The 22,608-nt window shown below is 34.6% G+C and overlaps 2 protein-coding genes across 3 annotated transcripts in view; one reads left to right on the top strand and one right to left on the bottom strand.

Moving 5' to 3' along the window:
• Positions 1 to 22,608, bottom strand: part of LOC132912792 (centrosomal and chromosomal factor-like) — a 216,481-nt gene that overhangs the window by 38,939 nt on the left and 154,934 nt on the right. The window lies entirely within an intron of this gene.
• Positions 229 to 22,237, top strand: LOC132912758 (baculoviral IAP repeat-containing protein 6). 2 transcript variants are annotated; one of them, XM_060970450.1, is made up of 51 exons: positions 229 to 513; positions 1,120 to 1,439; positions 1,531 to 1,775; positions 1,849 to 2,188; positions 2,280 to 3,774; positions 3,842 to 4,016; positions 4,086 to 4,304; positions 4,393 to 4,816; positions 4,893 to 5,016; positions 5,098 to 5,248; positions 5,329 to 5,553; positions 5,630 to 5,884; positions 5,963 to 6,236; positions 6,323 to 6,484; positions 6,832 to 7,137; positions 8,015 to 8,311; positions 8,425 to 8,639; positions 8,730 to 8,886; positions 8,959 to 9,150; positions 9,242 to 9,456; positions 9,542 to 9,795; positions 9,880 to 10,058; positions 10,144 to 10,331; positions 10,410 to 10,554; positions 10,849 to 11,008; positions 11,109 to 11,478; positions 11,554 to 11,677; positions 11,756 to 11,920; positions 12,021 to 12,184; positions 12,257 to 12,494; positions 12,572 to 12,872; positions 12,954 to 13,129; positions 13,211 to 13,412; positions 13,480 to 13,707; positions 13,785 to 14,309; positions 14,383 to 14,653; positions 14,788 to 15,047; positions 15,143 to 15,425; positions 15,501 to 15,886; positions 15,958 to 16,101; positions 16,219 to 16,396; positions 16,470 to 16,615; positions 16,690 to 16,932; positions 17,022 to 17,240; positions 17,327 to 17,548; positions 17,615 to 18,943; positions 19,031 to 19,251; positions 19,341 to 19,580; positions 19,654 to 19,842; positions 19,912 to 20,046; positions 20,134 to 22,237. In XM_060970450.1, exons 1-51 carry the CDS (start codon positions 327 to 329, stop codon positions 20,416 to 20,418), a joined length of 14,148 nt encoding a protein of 4,715 aa, XP_060826433.1. In that variant the 5' UTR covers positions 229 to 326; the 3' UTR covers positions 20,419 to 22,237. The 2 variants fall into 2 exon arrangements, with proteins under 2 accessions (XP_060826433.1, XP_060826434.1); XM_060970451.1 differs by lacking the exon at positions 6,832 to 7,137.

Genomic DNA, 22,608 nt, shown 5'->3' on the forward strand with positions numbered 1-22,608 from the left:
ACTAATATGCACTATTTAGAATTTTTAATATCCTCTAGACGTCCGGAGAATTGTGCAAGAAAAATTTATTTATTACTTATTCGTAAAACAATATTAATTTTTCTTATACTGCGTATGTACATTGCGATGCTGTTCGAAGATGCAATTTTGAAGATCGAAGGATAATGTATCGATGATGTATCGTTAGCGCGGAATAATCGTTTGACGGTTATTAGCTAACTTCAGAGCGATTTGCTGACGTTCTACTCAAAGATGGCGGTGATGAGTACGCCATGTTTTTTGTGATGTTCGCGCATTAGGCAAATTTTTTGAGAATTGTAATTTGTATGAGCAAAATGGCTAATGATGATCTGTGGTTATTAAAGGAAGACGGTTACTTAAATGTGGACACTGAGTGTAAAAGTATAATTTATCATGCTAATCTAAATGTGTTACTAATTACCACTGGCAGTGCGCAAGTATATGTATTTGATGTCAACTCAGGAGTAATTTTGCAAAAAAGTTCTTTATCCGGTAAGCATTTCGATTCGTTTGTCTCTTATAAAGGAGAATTTCATATCTATGACAAATCATTATATTAAAAATCTTGTAGATAATTGATTTGTAATATTCAATCACGCCTCATGGTCAAGGTCGTATACGCGTACAAAACGTCAGGCGTGACTCAAACTTGTATAATCTCACTGATTTTAATATGATCAATTTTTATTATTAACTAATCGTTATCATTTGTTTGCTACTACTTTGAGATATAACCAAGTTCTTAGAGTCATTTGACTATCTTCTGAACTGTTCCTATTATTACTCCATGTACAATCATGTTTCTTTTTGGGGAAAACGTTTTTGCTATTTGTTGATTTATTAAAGTGTAGTCTTTATAATAAGTATATCAATTTCTACAATTGTACCAATTATTATGTAATAATAATTTTTGAAAATGTAGATCGTACAAGATATCTATTGATATTTATTTTATAATGCTACATAAATATCTTTGTTTTTTTGTGTTGTCTTTATTGATATTTTTAAAGTTCAGCTTTGATAAAAAAATAAATTTTGTTTCCTTAATCTTTTTAAATAAATTAAAGTAATTAGATATAATAATCTTTACTTTTACAGGAAAATTAAATGGAAGACTTCAAGGTACATATTTGTCAAATGGTGTAGATAAAATATTATATACAGATGGAAGAGGAATTGGAGTACGTAGTGATTATAATGGTGTACTCTTTTTGGACACTCTTTTACAAACACCTGTTTCAAGAAACGAAGAAATTGTAAAATTAGAGTTATTGTTTTCTGAAGCTACTTTATTATATCAGTGTCTACGATGTGTAGAGTTACCAGGAATAGATCATGTGCAAGAAGTAAAAGATGAGTTAATAAGTAAAACGTTTACAGTAGAAGCAAACCAGAAAAAGGGAATTAAAGCCCAAAAAGTATGTATAACAAATAAATAGATACCAAAAATTTTAAACTATTGAATGAACTAATATTTATTTAAATATTAATTTATCTTGTTCTCAACAGTGGAATACAGTATGTTTGGAACTACCACACAGTTCTCTGAAACTTGTGTGTTCAGGATTAGTAACTGAATTGAAGAGATTAAGCAGATATATTCCGGCATTGCCAATTGCTTCTGCCATTAATGAACGATTAAATGGCCTATTACCAGGTCTGCCATTAGAAGGAGGTCCTGTTGATAAAGCATTAATGTTTAGTGAAGCTACACGTCGAGATACTTTTTCAAAATGGCCACACATGAATTACAAGTATAACACTTAAATCATTGGTTTTTATTGGATAATAATTGAACAGATTTATCATATGTATATTGTTCTTTAGATGGGCTTTACCAGATCAAATGGCTCAGGCTGGTTTTTATCATCAGCCAAATGCAACAGGTGACGATAGGATAATGTGTTTTACATGTAATGTGTGTTTAGTTTGTTGGGAACCAACAGACGAACCTTGGTCAGAACATGAACGTCATTCTCCAGCATGTCCATTTGTCAAAGGAGAATATACACAAAATGTTCCTTTGTCTGTTATCCTTGCTACTGCTCCTGCACGTGAGGCTGGTGATACTGTAGATGTAATTAGCACTACAAATGTCAGTGGCCTTGTAGCTACAGCTTCCAGTGGAGGTTTTATTAATGTCTGGAATGTAATGAATCAATTAAAGGTAATATATAATAATTATAATAATGATAATAGTAACATGTTAATTGATGCTTTTCATGTAAAAGTATTCTCATCTAATGTATTTTTCACAGAGGGAGGTATCATTTTATGTGGCTCCTATAGATCAAGAAATAAATAACAAAGACTCTATTCAGTTTGGTTCCACAAGAAATTTGACGTCATATTTAAGGACACTTAATTCAGAAGCAGATTCCCTTTCTGACTTTAAGCATCCAGGTTCTCATAAAGTACAAGTCACAGCATTGTCTGTAGTAGGTTCTCCTGTATCTCAAAACAGTGAAGCAAAAATATCTGGTTCTACGCTTTTACCTGTAGAGACATCAGACTCTAAAATCAGGCCATGTGTAGTGTGTGCTGTTACTGTGACAGTTAGTAATCCATCACAATTAAGGACTTTAGAAAATGTGTGGGCTACTTCAGCAGATCTAGCTTCATCATCTCTCGTTCGTGCAATGAACAGTGTAAATAGTGCTACCAGTGATACTTTAGATATAATGAAGGTAGCAGGTGATAAATACACACCATCAAGATTGCACTATTTAGTATTTTATGATTTTCATCACAAAATTGCAACAACACAATCAATTAAAGAAGATAATACTAAAGAATCTAAGGCTAAAAAGACATTATCTGGAACAGGCACCAGTGCTAGTTCAAACGGTGAACGTCAAGAAAATTTATATCAAGAATTTTTGGTTGGTAAATTTTTTTATGAAGTTCCAGTAATAGAGGATGTAGATTCAGAGGTAGTTGGTCCACATTTTGATGGTATTTTTCCAACATCTGCTCTTACTGCATCATCTTCCAATGGGATCTACTCAAATCCAATTGGTATCACAGTACCCCCAACATCCAGTTCATTTGATGCCAATTTTAATCCTATAAATGGTCCAGAACATTTTGCATCAACATCTGATCTAACAACTGCGAATAAGAAAAGTTTGGATATTATGAAAATAACAAAGACTGAACCAGTTGTTGTAAAGACATTACGTATTGAAGCCCCTGATTTTGTTAAAATTACACACATTGAACCATCTAAAGATGGAAGACATTTGTATGTTGCTATGTGTCCTACAACAGATAACACAGATTCGTTAATTTCAAATAATAATCAGATGGATATCGATGAAGATAGCGAATTTTTTGCACAGAAAGGTTATGTGTATTGGGACCATAATGATACACAGTCTGATAGACTAATAAATGGTAAAATACCTGACGATATAAATAATATAAATACCATTTTACTTGTGTATGCTTTGGATTTTTCGGGGCAAGTGGTAAAAGTATTTTCTGAACCAGTAGCAAAACGAGAGTTATCTGCAGATGAAGCTCCTGTTGAACATGTGTTTTTACCTCTTCAAGAGAAAAATAAATATACACCATCTGATGAAAATTTTAGTAGAAATTCTACTAGTAATTCAAGTGCATCAGCACCTATAGGACAAGTGGCTCTAGTATGCAGAGATGGTGTTATCAGAGTATTAAATTTAGATTCATTAAAAACTATTACCGAAGCAAGAATAGAAGGCAAAAAGTTTGTTTCCGCAACTTATTGTACTAGTAAGTTGTAATATTTATTCATATTTCTAATAATAGTTTTTATTTTTGTACAATATAATCTTTCCAGGCTTAGAGAGATTGTGTGCATGTACAAGTGATGGCGCTCTTCACTTTTTTATTACTGCAGATGAAGAAGATTCCATGGAAGACAAAGAGGATATTGAGGATATTAATATGATGACAACTGAAGAAAGTAGTAATAAAAGTACAATTCCTAGCACGTCAACGTCATCTAGTTTTCAGTAAGATTAAATAAAATTAAAATAACGAAGTAAAAATATTGTAAAACATGAAATATTATATCTTTTTAGAGACCAATTAATTTCGCACAAATTGAATTTCTCGTATTCGGATTTACGTTCCCTTTATGAATTGACACGATTTGACCATCACTCTCCCGCATATGGTGCTACCGTACCTCCTTGTTGGAATGAAATGATGCAAGCTCAACGACAGCGTCGTCATCCCCAGCATTTTCATCAGTCAGAAGATCAACACCATACCCGTACATGGCGTTTACATAATGAACGGTATGTATAAATATGGATATATACAGATATTTAGAAGGTATAATTTTATTCTATATTTTATCTTCGTTGATTACTTTATAAATTATAGAAATACTTGGGACGAGCACATATTTGAATTGACTCTCCCTCGAAGTGCTGCAGGACGTATTGGTCATGTAGATGTACGGTACAGTTTGCATTCAGTTTGTCAAGAATTGCCATCAATTCAAATTACTTTACTAAAGCAAAATATTAAAAGAATTGGTCATCATGAGCCTTTATTAACTCCTGTGGATGAAAGAATAGATTTTAACATAGGTAATGAGCAGAAGGGAGAAAATCCTGTGGTCACAGAGGAGTTTCAGCGGCAACATAATACGGAGATTTTATGTGGACCGATTGATTTACATCGTAGTTTGGACTTATCTTGGCGTTCTGGTTGTGTCACACTGACTAGCCCAAAATTGTTTCGTTCCAAAGCCAGAACGCTTCTTGTTCATATCAAGGCTCTAATCGATCCTACGAAAGATAATGTAAGTACTTATTTAAAATGTGTATTGAAATTTAAATATAATATACATGATAAATGTCATTTTCCTTTATTTCTAGGCAACGCCAAAGTCGAAAACAAACTCATCAGACAACAAACCTCCTACATCTAAAAAGTTGAGGATAGTCGAAGTGCGTCGATTTGTAGAAGGTACAAGTAATAAGAAATTAGACGTTTACATCGGTAGGTACAATTTTACTTACTGATTTATTATATATATATCAATTCCTGTGATTAATTCCTTTTTCTCCATATTTATTTAAGGTTGTGATTGTATTTATGAAATATCAATTACTGTTCGAACAGTACATCCTACTAATATACCAAATGAAAGGGCGCAACGATGCGCTATGCTAGAATCTAAAAGTTGCTTTGAAAATTTATTAAGTGTTGCTTGTTTGGAGACGCTTGATAAGTAAGTTTTATAACAATTATAAATGGTATTACTTATATTTATTATACGCAAATGCGTTATAACTCATTGAAATGTTACAGATCGCCTATTGCACAATCACTGGCATTAGATGTTCTTGTATGGATAGCCTCTATCAGATTGACCAGGCTTCGTAACAATCAAAACAATATCGAAATAAAAAGTTTCCAGTTGGAAACAATTCGTTCAGTACAAGCACGGCTATCTAATTTATTAAGAACTTGCCTTCTGCATGCTGGTCGAAGTATAGCGCACAAGTGTATAAAATTAATTATGCTTTGTAATATGTAAGTTAATGAGGCAATAACTTTTGCGTAAATAATACGTAAAATTTATTTTATAATGCTAACAAATTGTTTTCAGTGGTTTTTATAATTTGAATGATCCTCCATCTCAATCTTTCGACGAAGCTTTGGTGTCTGTTTTAGTAATGTTGTTACCATCAATAGTAGAAGTTGAATGGGCTGGTTCGCTACGTTGGTTACAATTATTAATTAATAGAACTTTAATACGAGATAGAAATCACAGTATTGCTCAACAATGTGTTTCTTTAATACAACAAATAGCTGCTGAAATATCGAATCGTGTAAATCCATATCATTTATTACTCGCGACAAGGTATGATTAAATATCTTAATGTAATATGTTTTATTGAAATGATTTAATACATCAACAGAAGTTTTCAATTTTTTACAGATTTGGTTTGTATAATTCTCCATTTGAGACCGAATTGTTCGACTTGGAATCGCCGATGCCTCCCAAATATAGTCCTATACCTCCCACATATGTGTCAGCTGTAGCTAATGAACAGACGGGACCGTCAGCTGCTTCATCAAGTTCCATGTATTCTCAGGATGCTATTGATTTGAGGGACCTACTTACACTGCCTACACATCCAACTAGTGAACTTGTGGTATCTAGCAAGTTGAAGGCTTTATGTGCTAATCATAATATGAAAGGACTTTTAGAGGTGATTTATTGATATTATGAAGAACTAGAATATAGCATATCAATAATATTTGATTACAAAAATAGATGAAAATTGTAAAACTTCAGGTTGAGCCTCTTCACTTCACTTGCCTTGCTGCTTCTGATGGTACCAAGATGGAGAAAATTGACCCATGCATGAATACAAGTAATATTGGAGCACCTCTTTATGATAGCACAGCTACAAATAACAATGGTGTACCTGACATCAAAACCATTCATCACACTTACGTAAGTTCTCGTAATCTATCAACCTTTTTTATATTAATATATCAACAATTCCTACATCTTTTCTGTTTTCCTTTTTCTATTACACTCTAAATCTAATGATTTCATGGAGCATGCAATTATTTCAAATTTGATGTAAACGTGACAATACTCATATTAGTAAAAACAAACAAACGTTATCTACAAAGCAACATGGTAAAATGAAACAGGGAGTTTACCAATTTTTGCTTTTTAATTAAAAGGGTTAAAGCTGTTACAGTCATTTAGCATTGAACATTAAACCTAAATGGTATAGATGTTTTTTCAAATAGAGGAAACATAATCTAGATAGAAATCATTGTACATTGTAGAACTTGGATGCTGGATCGCTAGGAGCAGATGTTCAGGCTAAGCCAACACCTATGTTAAGCGATCTACTTAGTCTATGTACAGGAAGAATGTTAAAGAACCCAGCTCCACAACTGATATTCACACCTGATGATCAATCAGACTGTGATGAAGCTAATGATATGCCTATCAACAATCAGACATGGCATAATACACAAAATGATATGCCTACTTCACGTATATTAAGTTCTACTGTAACGAAAGAAAAATCGTCTGTACAAAATATCAATACTACTATAAACAAAGTTGAAGACAGCAATTCTAAAAAGGTAGATTACATAGATGAAAAAATGCACTTTTTCTTTCTGTTTCTCAGTTCGACGATTTCCTGTCGTTACCATAAATTTTTATAGCTTTATTAATATGCTGTTTGTAACTGAGTTTATATAATTTCGTTAATTGTCGGATACAAAGCTAGATACATAAATTGCAAATTGCATGACAGCCTTAGGATCCATGCATTTAACATCAATGTCATTTTGATATTATATTATCATGCACATTTTTCCATTTATATTTATCTACAAGATTTATAAAACATAGGTGTGATAAGAACGCTATCCAGTTACACAGGTCTTATTGTAATGAATGATTTGTTTTGATTTCAACGCACGAGCAAATATTTTAATGATACGAGGTTGTCTACATCTACTTTCATGATTTAATTTTGCAAGTATAATATCGTTTCCAGTTTTATTTCGCACATACACAAACACACTTACACACAGGCGCATACACTTTGGCTTAATAGATTTAATTAAATGAGACATGTAGAATTGATTCCTACTTAATGCTTTCAATGTTATATAAACGCATATATTCCTTCCTACACCATGAAATTTTGGGTAAGAATATAGGAATAATTTGAATAACAAAATTATTTCTGCCATGAAATGTATGGAAAGTGGAAATGGATTGTATAGAGCGATATCTAAAAAAATGATTTTACCCAAATTTCTAATTCTTGCAAATATTCAGTCTTAATGTACTGTTTTGTAAGATGAACTGATTTATTTTTGCATTTTCATGTATTTGTTTGAATGATTATGATCCATTTCATAACAAAGTAGAAATGAAGTAGATGTTTAACAAGTATCAAAATAAATATTATTAAAGAACTCTCTTTGTTATCTGTATATATTACAGCGAAAAGATGTTACATTCCCATGGGGAAGATTATTGTGTTGGCCACCACAACAGGCATTGGTGGTCGATCGAATGCATTCTGGTGCTCGCCGATTTGTTATCCTCGATTTTGGATCACCTGTATTACTTACGGATTTGATTATTCCTTGCTGCAGTGATTTAGCATCACTGTCTATAGATATATGGACAAAAAAGGAAGAAGTTGATGGTACACGACTCATTGTTGCTGGTGATATTGGAAATAGGTCATTGGTTGTATGTGATCTTCAACCACCACCTGTTTGTAGATATCTAAAGGTATTTAATAATATTCAGTATATTTTACTATAATAAAAGAACTTATTCATTTCATTTAGCTTAATTTATTTACTCATTTATATTATAACAGAAAATTGTCTTATTGCTTTCAGATTATAATCATAGGTCGGTATGGAATGTCTCCTACAATGTGTAAAATTCCATTAGGAATTTTCTATGGACACATGATGGTCTTACCTGGAGAAGATTATGCGGAATTAAATAGTAGTTCAGTAGCTTGCGACAACACCTTTGATTCTAATGTGCAAGCTACTATCAATACGCAGTGCAATATATTGTCAGCTCTCGCAGAAGATGTGCAGTGCAGGTACTTACAATATATTTCTTTGGAAGTATAAATTTTGTTTATTATGTTTTATACAGTTTATGATTAACATTTATCCTCTTATTCTTCTAGATTTAGTCTAGCTACTGAAAAACTAAAAAGCCTATTGGATCCACTGTTGTGTTCAGAAACTACTAATGTTATGCATATGCAACACTATCTTTCTTTTAGTAAAGTACCTAATGAAAATAAAGAACAGCCATCTGCAAAAATATTGGCTACTTATCAAGTAAGTTAAATTAAGTATTTTAATATAAAGACTCATTACATGCATAAAAAATGTACATGTTGAATATTACAGGAATGCGTAATGTTTCAACATCAACTAAATGTTGTCCGAGGTGTATGGAGACGACTGGAATCGTGGAAAGGTTCTCGAACCATACCTACAATGTCTTTAGCAAATGCACCTACCGACAAATTACGAGCTCTTGGAGAAACTTTACTCGATATTCTCCTGTTTGCAGTATATGAAATTGGTCCAATACCTAGCGTATGTTTCTTAATTTTTATATACTATGATTGTATATATGACATTATGATCGTTTAGAATTTTATATATATATATTTTCTTTTCCTTTTAGATACCGTTATCAATATGCGATGTTTTTACACCAACCGTTTGTGAAAAGTTTTTTCATTCGATTTGTGTTGTTACACCAGCTCCGCGTTTACAACTGCAAGCTGTTGCACTTTTAACGCGTATGGCTGGTCATCAACCTTGGTGGGGGAATTTTTTGTCTAATGTTTTAGTTAATCTCTATTCGTCGTCGTCTACGCACATATTTCCACAAGACAGGTACGACATATTATAGTGTTTAGAACTTTTTTAATAAAAATTAAAAACATTATATAAATCGGAAATTCCTTGTTTAATTTTTTAGAGTATTTATTTTGCTAACACTTCTCGGACGTAAATCATTGATTGCTGGTGTCAATAGATCTTCTGTAATAGATGCTATGGTTCGCACGCTAGGCAAATTATTGGTACCATTGTCAAATCCTCAAACATCAGATACAAATCACTTGGACATAACACTTATTGGCTGGGTACTGCTTTTCCTGTCAGTATGCTTGGATACTATAGCGATACCACCTACTTGCTTGGAAGAGAATAATGAAAAAACTAAAGAACAAGGTACTACATATACGCGTGGATATTTCATATAGATGGTAGTACCAATATTTTAAATGTTGATTATCATAAAAATTCGTTTACAAGGTTTATCATCTCGCTGGGAATTTATTCAAGGAGAATCTGCAATGCAGAGGAAATACGGTAATGCCAATCGTTCTCTAACTTTTAGTTATCGTAAAAAATTACAGAAACATATAATGCATCACAAGCAACAACTTCAAGAGTTAGAGCAAGCAAAAAAGGTGTTCCATACGTCATCGCAGGTATGAAAGTACTCTTATTTTACAATAATAAATATTAGTAAGCATCTAAGTAATTAATATATATATATATATATATATTTTAAAGGGGTGGACTAATCTTTCACATACTGCTTCATTGTGTAGTAAAATGAAAGTAGCATTAAAATCGCAGGAGCAGTTTTTTAAGAAAACATTAAGACAAAATTCTGCCAAGCATTTCAAAGATATTCTTAGTATTCGCAAAAGTGATACACAACACACTTCCCGTAGTTTACAATCACAAGCAAACGCAAGGTTTGTAATAAAAATTTATATAACAATCTTATCTATCTCTTTTTAAGATTTTATAATAACTTAAATGTATCATGTAAGTTCTAGTAAATCGGAAACAACGGACGCGGATGTTGAATATATATCCAACTTATCACATCAACATGTTTTGCCTGTTGCACGTGGACTCATTGCTCTTATTTTATATAATTCTGCTAATGTGGATATGTTCCTATTAGCTTGCAAGGTAAGGAAATTCAAAAATATGATATATATTTGCCGAGTTTTTGTTTTGTTTCTTTTTTTTTCTTGATGTAAAAAGTACTATAAATTTTATCTTCATTATATATTATTTATTTATAAATGAAATATAACTGATAAAATTAGTTCATTAATGCTCTATTTGTACCAATGCTTAGTACTACGATTTACAATCAAAACATTACTAGCTTGTAGATATAGTTGATAATTTTTAATATATAATAAGCTTTATGCTTTTTATAAGGCAACTGTTTGAATTATTGTATCATGTACCATATAGGTAGTCGCTAGGCTAGTGATATCTACACGTCCTGCAATTAGCTTGTGTGAGCTTATGAGCGAAGAGCAGCTCCTAAAATTAGTCAGATTGGCAACGGGTACTTCTGACGCGGCCTGGTCTTCGCATGCAGTTTCGTGCCTTTTACAGGATTTATTAGAAGGTATAATACAGTTTTTATTGCATTACTACTCTGAAATACGATTGTAATACCTATTATTTATATGTATTTTTCTTTTTGGTCTTCATTAATCTTTTTGCAGGTGGAAAATTAATTCCAAAAACGTGTTCTACTCATGAAGGAAGTCCTTCCGAGGAAAACTTCGAATCTCTTGTTACGGAAAAGAGTCGAACACCAGAAGAAGAATATGTTAGTGCTGCTGAAACAAGTAATACTACTGTTCCACTTGGTAATGATGAAGGATTTGCGGAAGGTGAAGGAGAAGAAGATGCTCAAGATGGTATAATGGTGATGTCTGCAGCTGCATCAACATCAAAGTCCAATGGATTTTTGCCTTCCCTTTTAGAGTCTGATGACAGTGAATTTGAAGATTTCTTAGATGATATTTTGGAACGTGGTAGAAATACGTTGAAGAAAGGTCATCCATTACCTAAGAATGTAGACATATCTGGGTATGTAATATATATGTAAATACTTGAATATAATCTAACTATTGGAAATATTAAATTAACTGAAAATTTTTATAGGATTTCCTTGGCAATGGATGCAAGATTGGAATATGGGGTGGAAATGGGAATAGAGTTATCACTAAGGATATTGTCTATGTTCAGCATGTATAATTTACCTTATAGTATAAGTACCACAATACATGTGAGTTGGTGGTGTTTAATTTATATTTATTCCTAGCATAATTTGGGTAAAATTTATCTTTATTTTCTTCTATAAAAGGTTCCACCAGAGTCAAGTCGATATCCTCAACAATCAACATCCAAAGCAGAACCTAACTGGAATGAGAGAAGTCAAGACATTTGGAACTCGCCTGACACAACTTTTTCGAGTTTAATAATGTTAACGAGATGTTTTGACAAAATATTCGCGGAATTATATTTACAGGTGATATTAATTAAGCAGCAACTGTACTACTCATATAATATCCACTACTTATACCCAATGAACTCAGAGTGAACTAAAAATTATTTCTATTTCGCAACAGAGCGTGGAAACAAATCTGGAACTTATCCTTCAACTTTGGCTAACATTGAATTTAGATGCTTCTACAGAACAATCAAATTCCCCAAATCAGTTTGACCCTTCACTTACACCTGTTATACCTTTAAGTTCAACAGCTATTTCAAATCTTATATCTGCATTATCTTGGTAAATACAAAATTCATTTTAACAATAATCATTTGTTATTTAAAGCTTTCAGTAATAAAAATCAATTTGTAGGCATCCAGGAGTTTCTTTACGAGCTTGGTGTCTTGCTCTCCAATGTTTGACTCTGGCAAATAATCAACCGTTACAGACAAATCCTGCAGAAGCTGCAAATAGTAGACAGCCACTAGAGGGTCTTCTCGGTGGTATGGCCGGATGTATTGTAAAAGAACGTAACATGGGTCCTATGCTTTTACGTTTACTTTCTGGAAGCGGATTAAATGTTAACGCTATGGACAAACAATATATTATGGTATGTTGATACGCCTTCTCAAATACTAGATACTTTGCAGTATTTTGTAATTTTATATTTCAATATATGATTTTTAGGCTGGACCTACTGTTTGCCAAGCACTACAATATTTTTTAGTTAGATTAAAAATGAGATGCGACGTGATTACGCCTGGCAGTACTTTAGGGAATGCATTAAAGGAACTCTTACTATGGGTAGTATATCAACTTGTACAACCTGGTGGAGCTCTGTCTACAAGAAGAGGACCTTTAGACGCACAGTACAAACTTATAACATCATTAACAAATCTAAATTTTACCAACACAGATTTAGGAACTGCAATGAGTATAACAGAATGCGTTGGAGTACTAGTTTCTACTTATGTTAGGGGTTCTGAAGGTACTTTTGTGAACTAATATAAAGTATCATATTACTGAATTGTCATATAGCTCCATTTTCCTTTTTCCTGTTTTATAACAGTTGGAGCTCAATGTGGTGGCACTGGTGATTTAGCAAATTCATCTGGAGGATTTGGAAGCTTATTTGCTTGTGTATTTGGTGGAGACACTAGACAAGATCATCCTACATCATGGGATACTTTAGTCGTAGCTCTTATTAAATTAGTATACCGACTTATTCAAACACCTTTACCAGAGGTACACATTATTGTTTAAAATGTTTCATATGGAATAGATATTTAGAATTTATTTTCATATTAGAATATTTTATATTTCCAGCCCTGCCCAGGTCGATCTGACGGCCCAATAAGAATCGATCTATCTGAAACAAATTTCGATGCAAATATTGATATCAATGATACTCAAATGAAAGTAAATATTTCACAAACGGATGAAAGTAAAGTTGCAGAACAACAATCTTCATCTCGCTTACAACAATGTACATCTAATAAACCTCGTGTACGATGTGTTGCAGATACTGGTATGTATCAAAATGCAATAAGTTTGTTCTAATCAAATATTAATTAATGAAATGTTATGATTTTCAGTTTTGCAACATGAACCTACCATGATGCGTTTGCTAGGAGCTCTAGGCCATAGTACCGGTTCATCTCTAGCTATGCTTTTAGGCGAAAGTGCTGGTGCAGGAACAGCAACTGAACTTGGTGATCCTGCTTCGATACCAGACGCTACATTTCAACTTTTGACTACTCTTACTAAAAAAGCAAGCAATCGATCTTTAGTTCTCAATCCACTTTATCAATACCTTTCCTCTTGTAAGTCACATTATTTTCAGGAATTTCAATTTTTTGAGGAACATGTTTTCATATTTAATATATTATATTTTTTGTAGCATGTGAACAAAGAGAACTAAATCGACAGTTGGGTGTTATGCAATTGTCAGAGCCTCTTCTTTGGTATATCTTAAGGGTTTTGGACAATGAAGTATCATTAGCAATGTTTACAGCAATGGGTGGAGTAAAAGTACTTTGTGAAAATTTAGTAAAATCAAGTAACAGTGGCAACACTAACTCTGCTTCGCCTGATGTGATTGCATTAGTAATGGAACATCTTTCGAATGTTCCTAATGTGTTACCAGTAGCGTCTTCAAGTAGCAAAAAGTCCATGAATACGTTAGAGACTTATGAAGATGGATTATTAAACTTTGCTCCTTTGGGTATTATATCTTGGTTTAATCCTGCTGCACAACCAGCAGATGTTCTCATACAAAATTCTACGCCACATAAGCGAGCCAGAACAGCTGCATGGTTATATCACTGTTTCCCTGATGAGGCATGGGTTGATCTTGCGATCACTTTACCTTGTGCTATATTATTGAGAAAAGTGGAACTTCAACCGCATCTTACGTCTTTAGCTAGTAAGATATATAAACACAATATTAAGGGACAGTACATGCTATATTTTGATATTATAATATTTCTATCTTATAGCGTGTCCGTCGGCTGTGGCTATCGAAGTTTCGAGAGAAAGTAACAGTCCTCTAACACCTGTTTGTCCACCGATGCCTACGGCAGGCTTGACATTTATTCGTATCACTTTATCTCAGCCAGAAGTAGCAACATCTGTACTCGTACGACTATACAAGCCGCGCGACTCAAGAAATATAAGTTTAAGTCAGATTAGATTATTAGGTACCACAGCATTCGGTGAAATAAAAACGAATCACGATACAATAGACGAAGAACAACTTACCAAGACAAGGTAATTTTTTACTGATTGCCTAAATCGTACATTTTTTTATATAATTTTTAATCGTATTCACTGTGAAGCGAACACTTCTATGATTTCATGAGTCCAAATACAATTTTACGTATCAATTTAACGTATCTGTCTAGCTTGGGTTGGTTGCGATTGCTGCATCAATGTCTATCCGTAAGCACGTTGAACAGCAATCTCGCTGTTAAAGTGCTTAATTCTGCGGCTTCAGTTGAAGGACTGGTTGAGGCATGTTGTAATCTTCTGTTACTCCCAGCACCATCTCTTTTTACTCCCAATCTGGAGAGGGTTCTTTTGCAACTAGGCTTACATTCTCGAGAGCTTGGACTTCGACTCATTGGTCTTTTACTCAACAACAGGTCTACTTCTTTCTTTCAAGGTACTGCTTTTCTTGGGAATCGATTCTATTCTTTTTTTTTTCAAGGCATTTTTCTGAATATATGAATTGAAATCGAGCCGGTTGGTATTTTACAGGTGCCACAACTACACAAGAAACATCAACTGTCCAATTGGTTGTAGAATTATTGCAGCAACTATGTTCCATTCAAGATTCTTGCACGGAAGCTCGTATGACAGCGGTGTTATCGTGGCTCCATGCATCAGCAGTAAATGGAATTTCTCGGCCCAGTAATGGTCCTAATGCTATTAATCCGCCTGCTGTATATATTCATTGTGTGTCTTCTATTATATGGGAAGCACATCAACAGCAAAATCTTAATTATGATCTACAGGCTTTACTAACCGATGAACTTTTTAAGTAAGTCGTATTCTCGATATATTTAATTTTTTTTTCCATTTGATAGTTTTTAATATAAGCTATCTTTTCAATTAGTGCCTTGTATCAATGGACTTTGGTTTTGGGAACGAGTTCTGCCTTAAAACAGGCGATTGATTCTGCTCTTTGCGCGTTTTGCTACGTGAGACCCTCATTATTCCCTTTGCTTCTTCAAAGAGTACGAATTTTGGTACCTAATATGGCAACAGATCATTCTGCATCTATATCGGATGACCGTAAGGAAAGAGAGAGTCAAACAGATGATAGGAAGAGCGAATTTAATGGCGAAGAATGGTACTATCGTTATGTGTTATCAGAATATAAACGATTAAATTTAACAGAAGGACAGTTGCTTACTGTAGCTGCAGCCGCTCGGTCTCCACCAGGTATTCAACAATTGATTGATTCTGGACTTCCTGCTTCGTTGACAATGTTAATTATCGGTGAGAGATTATCTTGTCAGATTATTATTCTAGAATTAGACAAATTTCTAAACGGCGAAACTTCTATGTAGATTTTTGTAATCTGGAAAGTTCACGACAAGAGCAACCGCAAGGTAGACGAATATCAACGAAGGGTAGCTGTCAAAGTAACTTAGGAAGTTTAACTGATAATGATAAAGCTGGTGAAAGTTCCATGGATACAAATAATTATGTTGGTAAGTGTGTTATTTGGAAAAGTTGTAATTTTTACAATCTAATAATTTTTTTTTTTACAATCTAATAATTTTTTTTTTACAATCTTTATAAACGGTATTATGATAACCATTATTTAGGTGAGTTGTGTATGACAGAACCGGAAAGTATAGCAATGGTGTTAGAATTTCTGACCCTTGTGTGCTCGGAAGGTAGAATGCGTGATTGGCTTGGTAAAGAAGGACGTGGATTTTGGTTACCCCTTCTTTCACTTCTCAGTAATCGACCCGTAGAAAATCCATCTTTATCTTCTTTGAGGTAGTTATATACATTTCATTTATGGTACAAATATAAAAGAAAATTTGATACTAAAAATATTTTTATTTTGCAGATGTTCTAAAACAACTATATCATATGCATCATTAGAAAGTGCAATGATTAAATTTTTATCTAGGTGTTGTTGGTGTCATCTTGAAAATCAAAAGTTATTAGCCGAGTTATTAACCGATGTTATTTCTCAACAACGAACAACTTCCAGTAAGAGACGATTATTTTTAATTTAGTTTAGATTCATTTTATTTCATGTAGTATACAGCATTTTTGTCGGACAGACGTGCGCTATCTTCATGGAATTTCGGGTTTCACGAGACGACTGATTTTGCAATTATTATTGGAAGGTGAAAAGGTATTAGTGTCTGTAACTTCCGATGCACCGATGAAAGTTTCAAATACAACAGTCAATTATAGCATGCTGGCTATGCCACCGCATCCAGCTCATCCGCTCGGTCATTATCATCAATTACTGTACATGTCTACTCAATCAACCGTTGCGGATATATTACAACAAGTCTCTGGTCAGTTAAGTTTCAATATTCTCTTCTTCAGTTAGTAAATAATCATATGCGCAATATGGTACTATTAAAATTTGGAATGTTTTTTAAAGGTACATGGCTTTTTTTATTGTTGCCAAATACATATAAGGGTAATGAAACTGGAACTAATAATAATCGATCTAGAGAGCTTTGGGAATCTGGTATGGCCTTCATAGTAGATACTCTTAGCGTAGCTGCGGGAAATACAGCGAAAGACAAGAGGGCTAAGGAGGCATCTAACAGATCACAAGCTCGTGGTCCTGTCATAAGAAAGTCGCGAATAAATTCTGGCAAGTCACTCGTTATTTATGATATATTATAATACATGAAATATGAGCAAATTTTAATTATTCTACTTGAAATTTCGTATTAATAGACGGAGCGGCTAGTACGAGCAAAACATCGACTAATAATGTTCAGCAGAATTCTACTAATTCTACTAATCAACAATATTTGATACATTCATCACGTCCAAATACTCCTTTACCACCGCAGTTGACCATTGCTCAGCTTTTGGCTATTGCCGAAGATAGTGGAATATCTTTATCAGAACCTTGTTTGCATCTTATATTACGTCAACGTAATAAAGATTCAAAAGGTATGTATTAAATGAAATTCATTAATTGAAGGAACGTTTATAGATAACTGTTCTCTTATCTTCCAGATGACATAACGAAACAAAACGACAGCGAGTTATTAAATTATAGAAGCATAGAAAGTTCATTAGGAGTGTTCAGCGCAGGTGGTGGTTTAGCGGTGTTGGCTCGACATTTACCGCTTGTGTATCCAGATTCTAGACCACCACCCGTCCCGTTACCCTCGCCAGAACAAACATACGAGGAGTGGGTCAAATTAGGAATCAGCGACGATGCTTGTGAAGTCGTGGAAGAAAGTGGAAATAACTCTTCTCAATGGGCATCATCACCAGCTGCTTACGTGCCACCACATTCCCTTGCTGCTTTTGGTTTGTTCCTCAGACTTCCAGGTTATGCGGAAGTACTATTAAGAGACCGAAAACGAGCACAGTGTTTGTTACGTCTTGCATTAGGCGTTTCGGACGATGGCGAAGGTGGAGACGTTTTAACGTCACCGTTGGCTGCGTTGTTACCAACCTTGCCATTCCAAGTGTTAAAGCAATTACTTGATGCTACACCTGCGACCACAGACGATGGTCTTCTTTTACGTAAAACAACCATCGAAGTGGGTGCTATGCTTCTGTTGTTGAATTGTTTAGCTGTATTTACCCACCAAACGAACCAGAACGAAAATTCGGAGCAGAAAGTAGCTGGCAACCAGGGCGAAGCAGGACGTAGCGACGATAATTCGCATTTGTACTGGGCGAAAGGTACAGGATTTGGTACCGGATCCACGCAACAGTCGTGGAATGTCGAACAAGCTCTGATGCGACAGAAATCCGAAGAAGAGCACGTTACAGTATTACTGCAAGTTTTAGCAAGTTACATTGGCTCCGGTGGACAAACACAAAGAGAACTGCCAGCATCTTTTCCCGATCTACTAGCCCGATCCTGTTTACTTCCAGCCTTGTCTTCGTATTTGAGAAACGATTCGGTGTTAGACATGGCGAGGCACATTCCTTTGTATCGAGCAGTATTGCAACTGCTCAGAGCTATGGCTCTATCGAATCAATTAGTTCCGCTTTTATTACCTAGAGGCGGAAAGTCTGGTGAACCATCCGTTGTATCACTTTTATCCGGTATGAGGGTTTGCGTAGATACGTACGTTCACAAGATTAATCGCACTAGGAGTAATAAGTCGAAGACGCTGTTCAAGTATCCTGACGATACTGAGCAAGACGAAGGTCTAGCAACATTAATCCCTGATATTCAAGAGAGTGCTACTATAGTGCAAAATGCTACCTCTAGATTGTCAGGAATCGAAGAAGAACTACCTGGTCCAAGTCCCATGGCTCCAGAATTACCTCTGCTTTCTATCGAACAACGATACATAGAAGTTATGAAAAATTTACAATTTGGTAAGAAAATGTGTTTCTGTTAGAATATACTTATCATTTTTTATATACATATATTATTTTATGTTGATGTATTACTTACAATTGTAGATACATATGAGATGATTACTGAAAATCCAGAAGCTGGTGGATATAAGTTTGCTGTTTCATATCATTTTGAATCCACCATGAGGGCAGCTGGCGAAAGAAGTCACCCCATGAGGGTCAAGAGATTAGCTCAAGAAGCTGTCACACTTTCTACGGCGCTACCTTTGTCGTACAGTAGTAGCGTTTTCGTTAGGTGCGACACAGATAGATTAGACGTAATGAAGGTAACTACATGAATGAATGAGACAAATAACTAACGTAACATAATTATTAATTATACTTTGTATTGTCAACATTGAAATTCTTTTTTTAGGTACTCATAACAGGGCCAGAGGAAACACCATATGCCAACGGGTGTTTCGAGTTTGACGTGTACTTTCCTCCGGATTATCCTAACAGTCCGATGTTAATAAACCTAGAAACTACAGGTCGCCATACCGTACGATTTAACCCAAATTTGTACAACGATGGAAAAGTCTGCTTGAGTGTATTGAATACTTGGCACGGTCGTCCCGAAGAAAAATGGAATGCGCATACTAGTAGTTTCCTGCAGGCAAGTGTTAATATTAATAAAACGTAGATCAAGTTTGCGTTTTGGATCACTAATTAACTAAATGTTAAAACAGGTCTTAGTATCAATACAATCGCTGATTTTGGTATCAGAACCTTATTTCAACGAACCAGGATACGAACGATCACGAGGTACGGCGAGTGGGGCACAATCTAGTCTGGAGTACAATGTGAACATTTGTCAGGCTACTGCTAAGTGGGCGATGCTTGATCAAATACGTAATCCATGTCCTTGTTTCAAAGAGGTAATTACATTTGGATATTCGCATATTATGTGAAAACTGGATTCTTATATTCGTGTTTGGTGACTACAGGTTATACACACTCACTTTTGGATAAAAAGACACGAAATTGTTGCACAATTAGAAGGATGGATAAGGGATATGGAATTATACGGATCAGATCGCAGAATCGGTCGCACTCTTTCTCTGAACGCATTAGCTTTAAGGGTAATTAATTAGTTTTACATATGCTATTATTTCAACTTAGGTATGTTAGGGTAACATGTTGCAATCTTATTTTATAATAACTTACAGAGACATTATAGTTTATTGAGAGAAGAACTGAGTAAACTGCCAACTCCTGAAGGTTTAGAGGATTTGGTGGAACCACTCGCGTCACCGGACTTGCCGATCGAACTTAACAGCACTCCTGGCACCCCGTGTTTGGATACGTCATCAGCGACAATGCTACCTCCAACCAGCACGCCAATTAATAACTCTGTCGATACTATTAGCAATGCCAGTGCTAGTAATCACGTACACCACGACATCGATACGGACGTTGAGATGGAGAAGATGGTTTCAAAAGTGTGTGAATAGCTAAAGGATGTTAATAGACATTGTTGGACATTTTAAAAAGTCTATATTGTTTGTGTTATGACGGACAAATAACGGACTGACCGAAGATGAAAGGAAATCCTAATACATGGGCAAATTTCAGTTTATTGACGGATGATTAGGTGAATGGAAGATTATTGTATCTTTTCGTTGAACACATGACGATATCGATAAAATGAAAATCCGAGAAACGAAGGGAATAAATGTATGCGTGCGTGTATGAGATACATATTGATGAGAGATACGGTAAAAAAAGTAAAATTGCGCGAGAGACAACGAGACGAAAGAACTGGTAAAATAGAATGGATACGAAGAATGAGTGTGGAGGAATGAAAGGAGTGAATGGGTAGGCTGAATCGATAAGAAAGGAAAAGGAATATCTAGTGATTATAAAATCTAGTATGAATGTGACAAACTCGTATGTAGTAGGTACTCTCTGTGGCAACTGCTATGCTATATGTACGCTGCATTCTACTACTTCGTATTATCATAAGTAACAACTGTTATTCGATATTTATTATACGTGTTCCTCGTTTACGTAGCCGGTAATTCCCCCTCCCCCTCCCCCCAATAGCAATGCGACCGACTTTAAACGACATGTGTTCCAGCAAAACGAGACGATGTTGATAATGAACGCAAAACAATACGAAACAACGATACGAACTTTATTTAGCGAAAAACAGCATAACAGTCACTCGTAAATATGAGTGGAGTATAATGTACCTATACGACGTAATTTTGTGCGAATCGCTATTTCGTTATAACATTTCGTTTCGTTCCTCGTTGCTACCCATTGTATTTTTTCCTTGCAAAATCGTCTCAACCGTTTAGCTGAGCGTCGCATTGCCCTCGATTTACGAGTAGAAAACAATGCGGAAAATTGCTCTATAACGCATGATGCAGTTAGCACTTGATACGTGTGCGCAGTGTGATTTAATATTTATCGTGCCTGTATTGATTACGGTCCGTATTGTATTTTTTACGGGAAATAATAGTATGACGTGTTCGGCTTAAAAACGATTGCATATTTTTCAACACCGAATTCCTTTCGACGACTTCATCGAAAAAACAAGAAGACCAGGTTTATATCGAACAGCCTTCATTTTAAAAAGAATTGAGATCTGCATATCGAGCGACGATACATTTTTTTTCTCTTTCAAGCATTCTTTTATCTTTTCCTTTGTATTGTCCTTTTCCATTTCCTTTTTCTATTTTCGAAGATTTCAATGTATCAAACCGATCGAGAGCGAAAAGAACGGAAGAAAAGATGGTATTAAATCCGGTAATTCTCCATAAAATAAAGAGGGCAAACTACGGATATTCGGATAACTTGAAATATCGTTGCATTTGATATAATTAACAAAAAAAAAAAAAATAAAAAAAAATAAAAAAAAGAAGAAAAAAAAAAGAAACCGACGATTGTAACTGGCATTATCGAAGACGCAGTAATCCCCCAAGTAGTCGCGATTCAAAACGCGATCTCACTTGGATTCCTGCTCGTATAGTATTGTCCCATTTCTCTTATCAGCGAATAATTACGGTTAGTTGTAAAATTACTGGTCGAATTACACCGCCAGTACCGATGATCGTTCTATCTGTAAATAATCGTCACACGAATAATCGCATTATAAGTAAATGTTTGTAATTCCTAAGTAACTGGATAAAATGCTCCATTGTAACGTATACTATTGCATGGATTCCTAAGCAATGAACGAAGCGAAACAAAACACGTCAGATGATGATGTACGCGACAGGACAACGTGTTAATAGTTATTTATAATAAACGATTATTATCACGCTATTCTCGCTCTCTTTCTTTTATATCGTTCATTTATATTAACCCTTCTAACGTAAAAAACCTGAAATACACACACCTGTCGACGTTGAAACATTCTTTCAAATTAAGATGTTTACTTAATATCGCAAATATTTACGTACGGGATATCGTTATTATATTATTATTTTCCAATTCCATTTTTCTTCTCTCGTAAGTAAGGAGCAAGATTTATTCGATAATTTTCCACGTGAAACGTATACTGGTCATTTTGCAAACTCCGTAAGTGCAAACGCGATCTGATTTATGTCGAAATTCTTCGCAGCGAAATTAGAAAAATCGTGAGTTTTCCGGTCAATTCCCGTGCCAATTTGTCACGGGTTTCTATATTGGTCGGG

Source organism: Bombus pascuorum, chromosome 12 (assembly GCF_905332965.1).
Source record: "Bombus pascuorum chromosome 12, iyBomPasc1.1, whole genome shotgun sequence".
Classification (NCBI taxonomy): Eukaryota; Metazoa; Arthropoda; class Insecta; order Hymenoptera; family Apidae; genus Bombus; species Bombus pascuorum.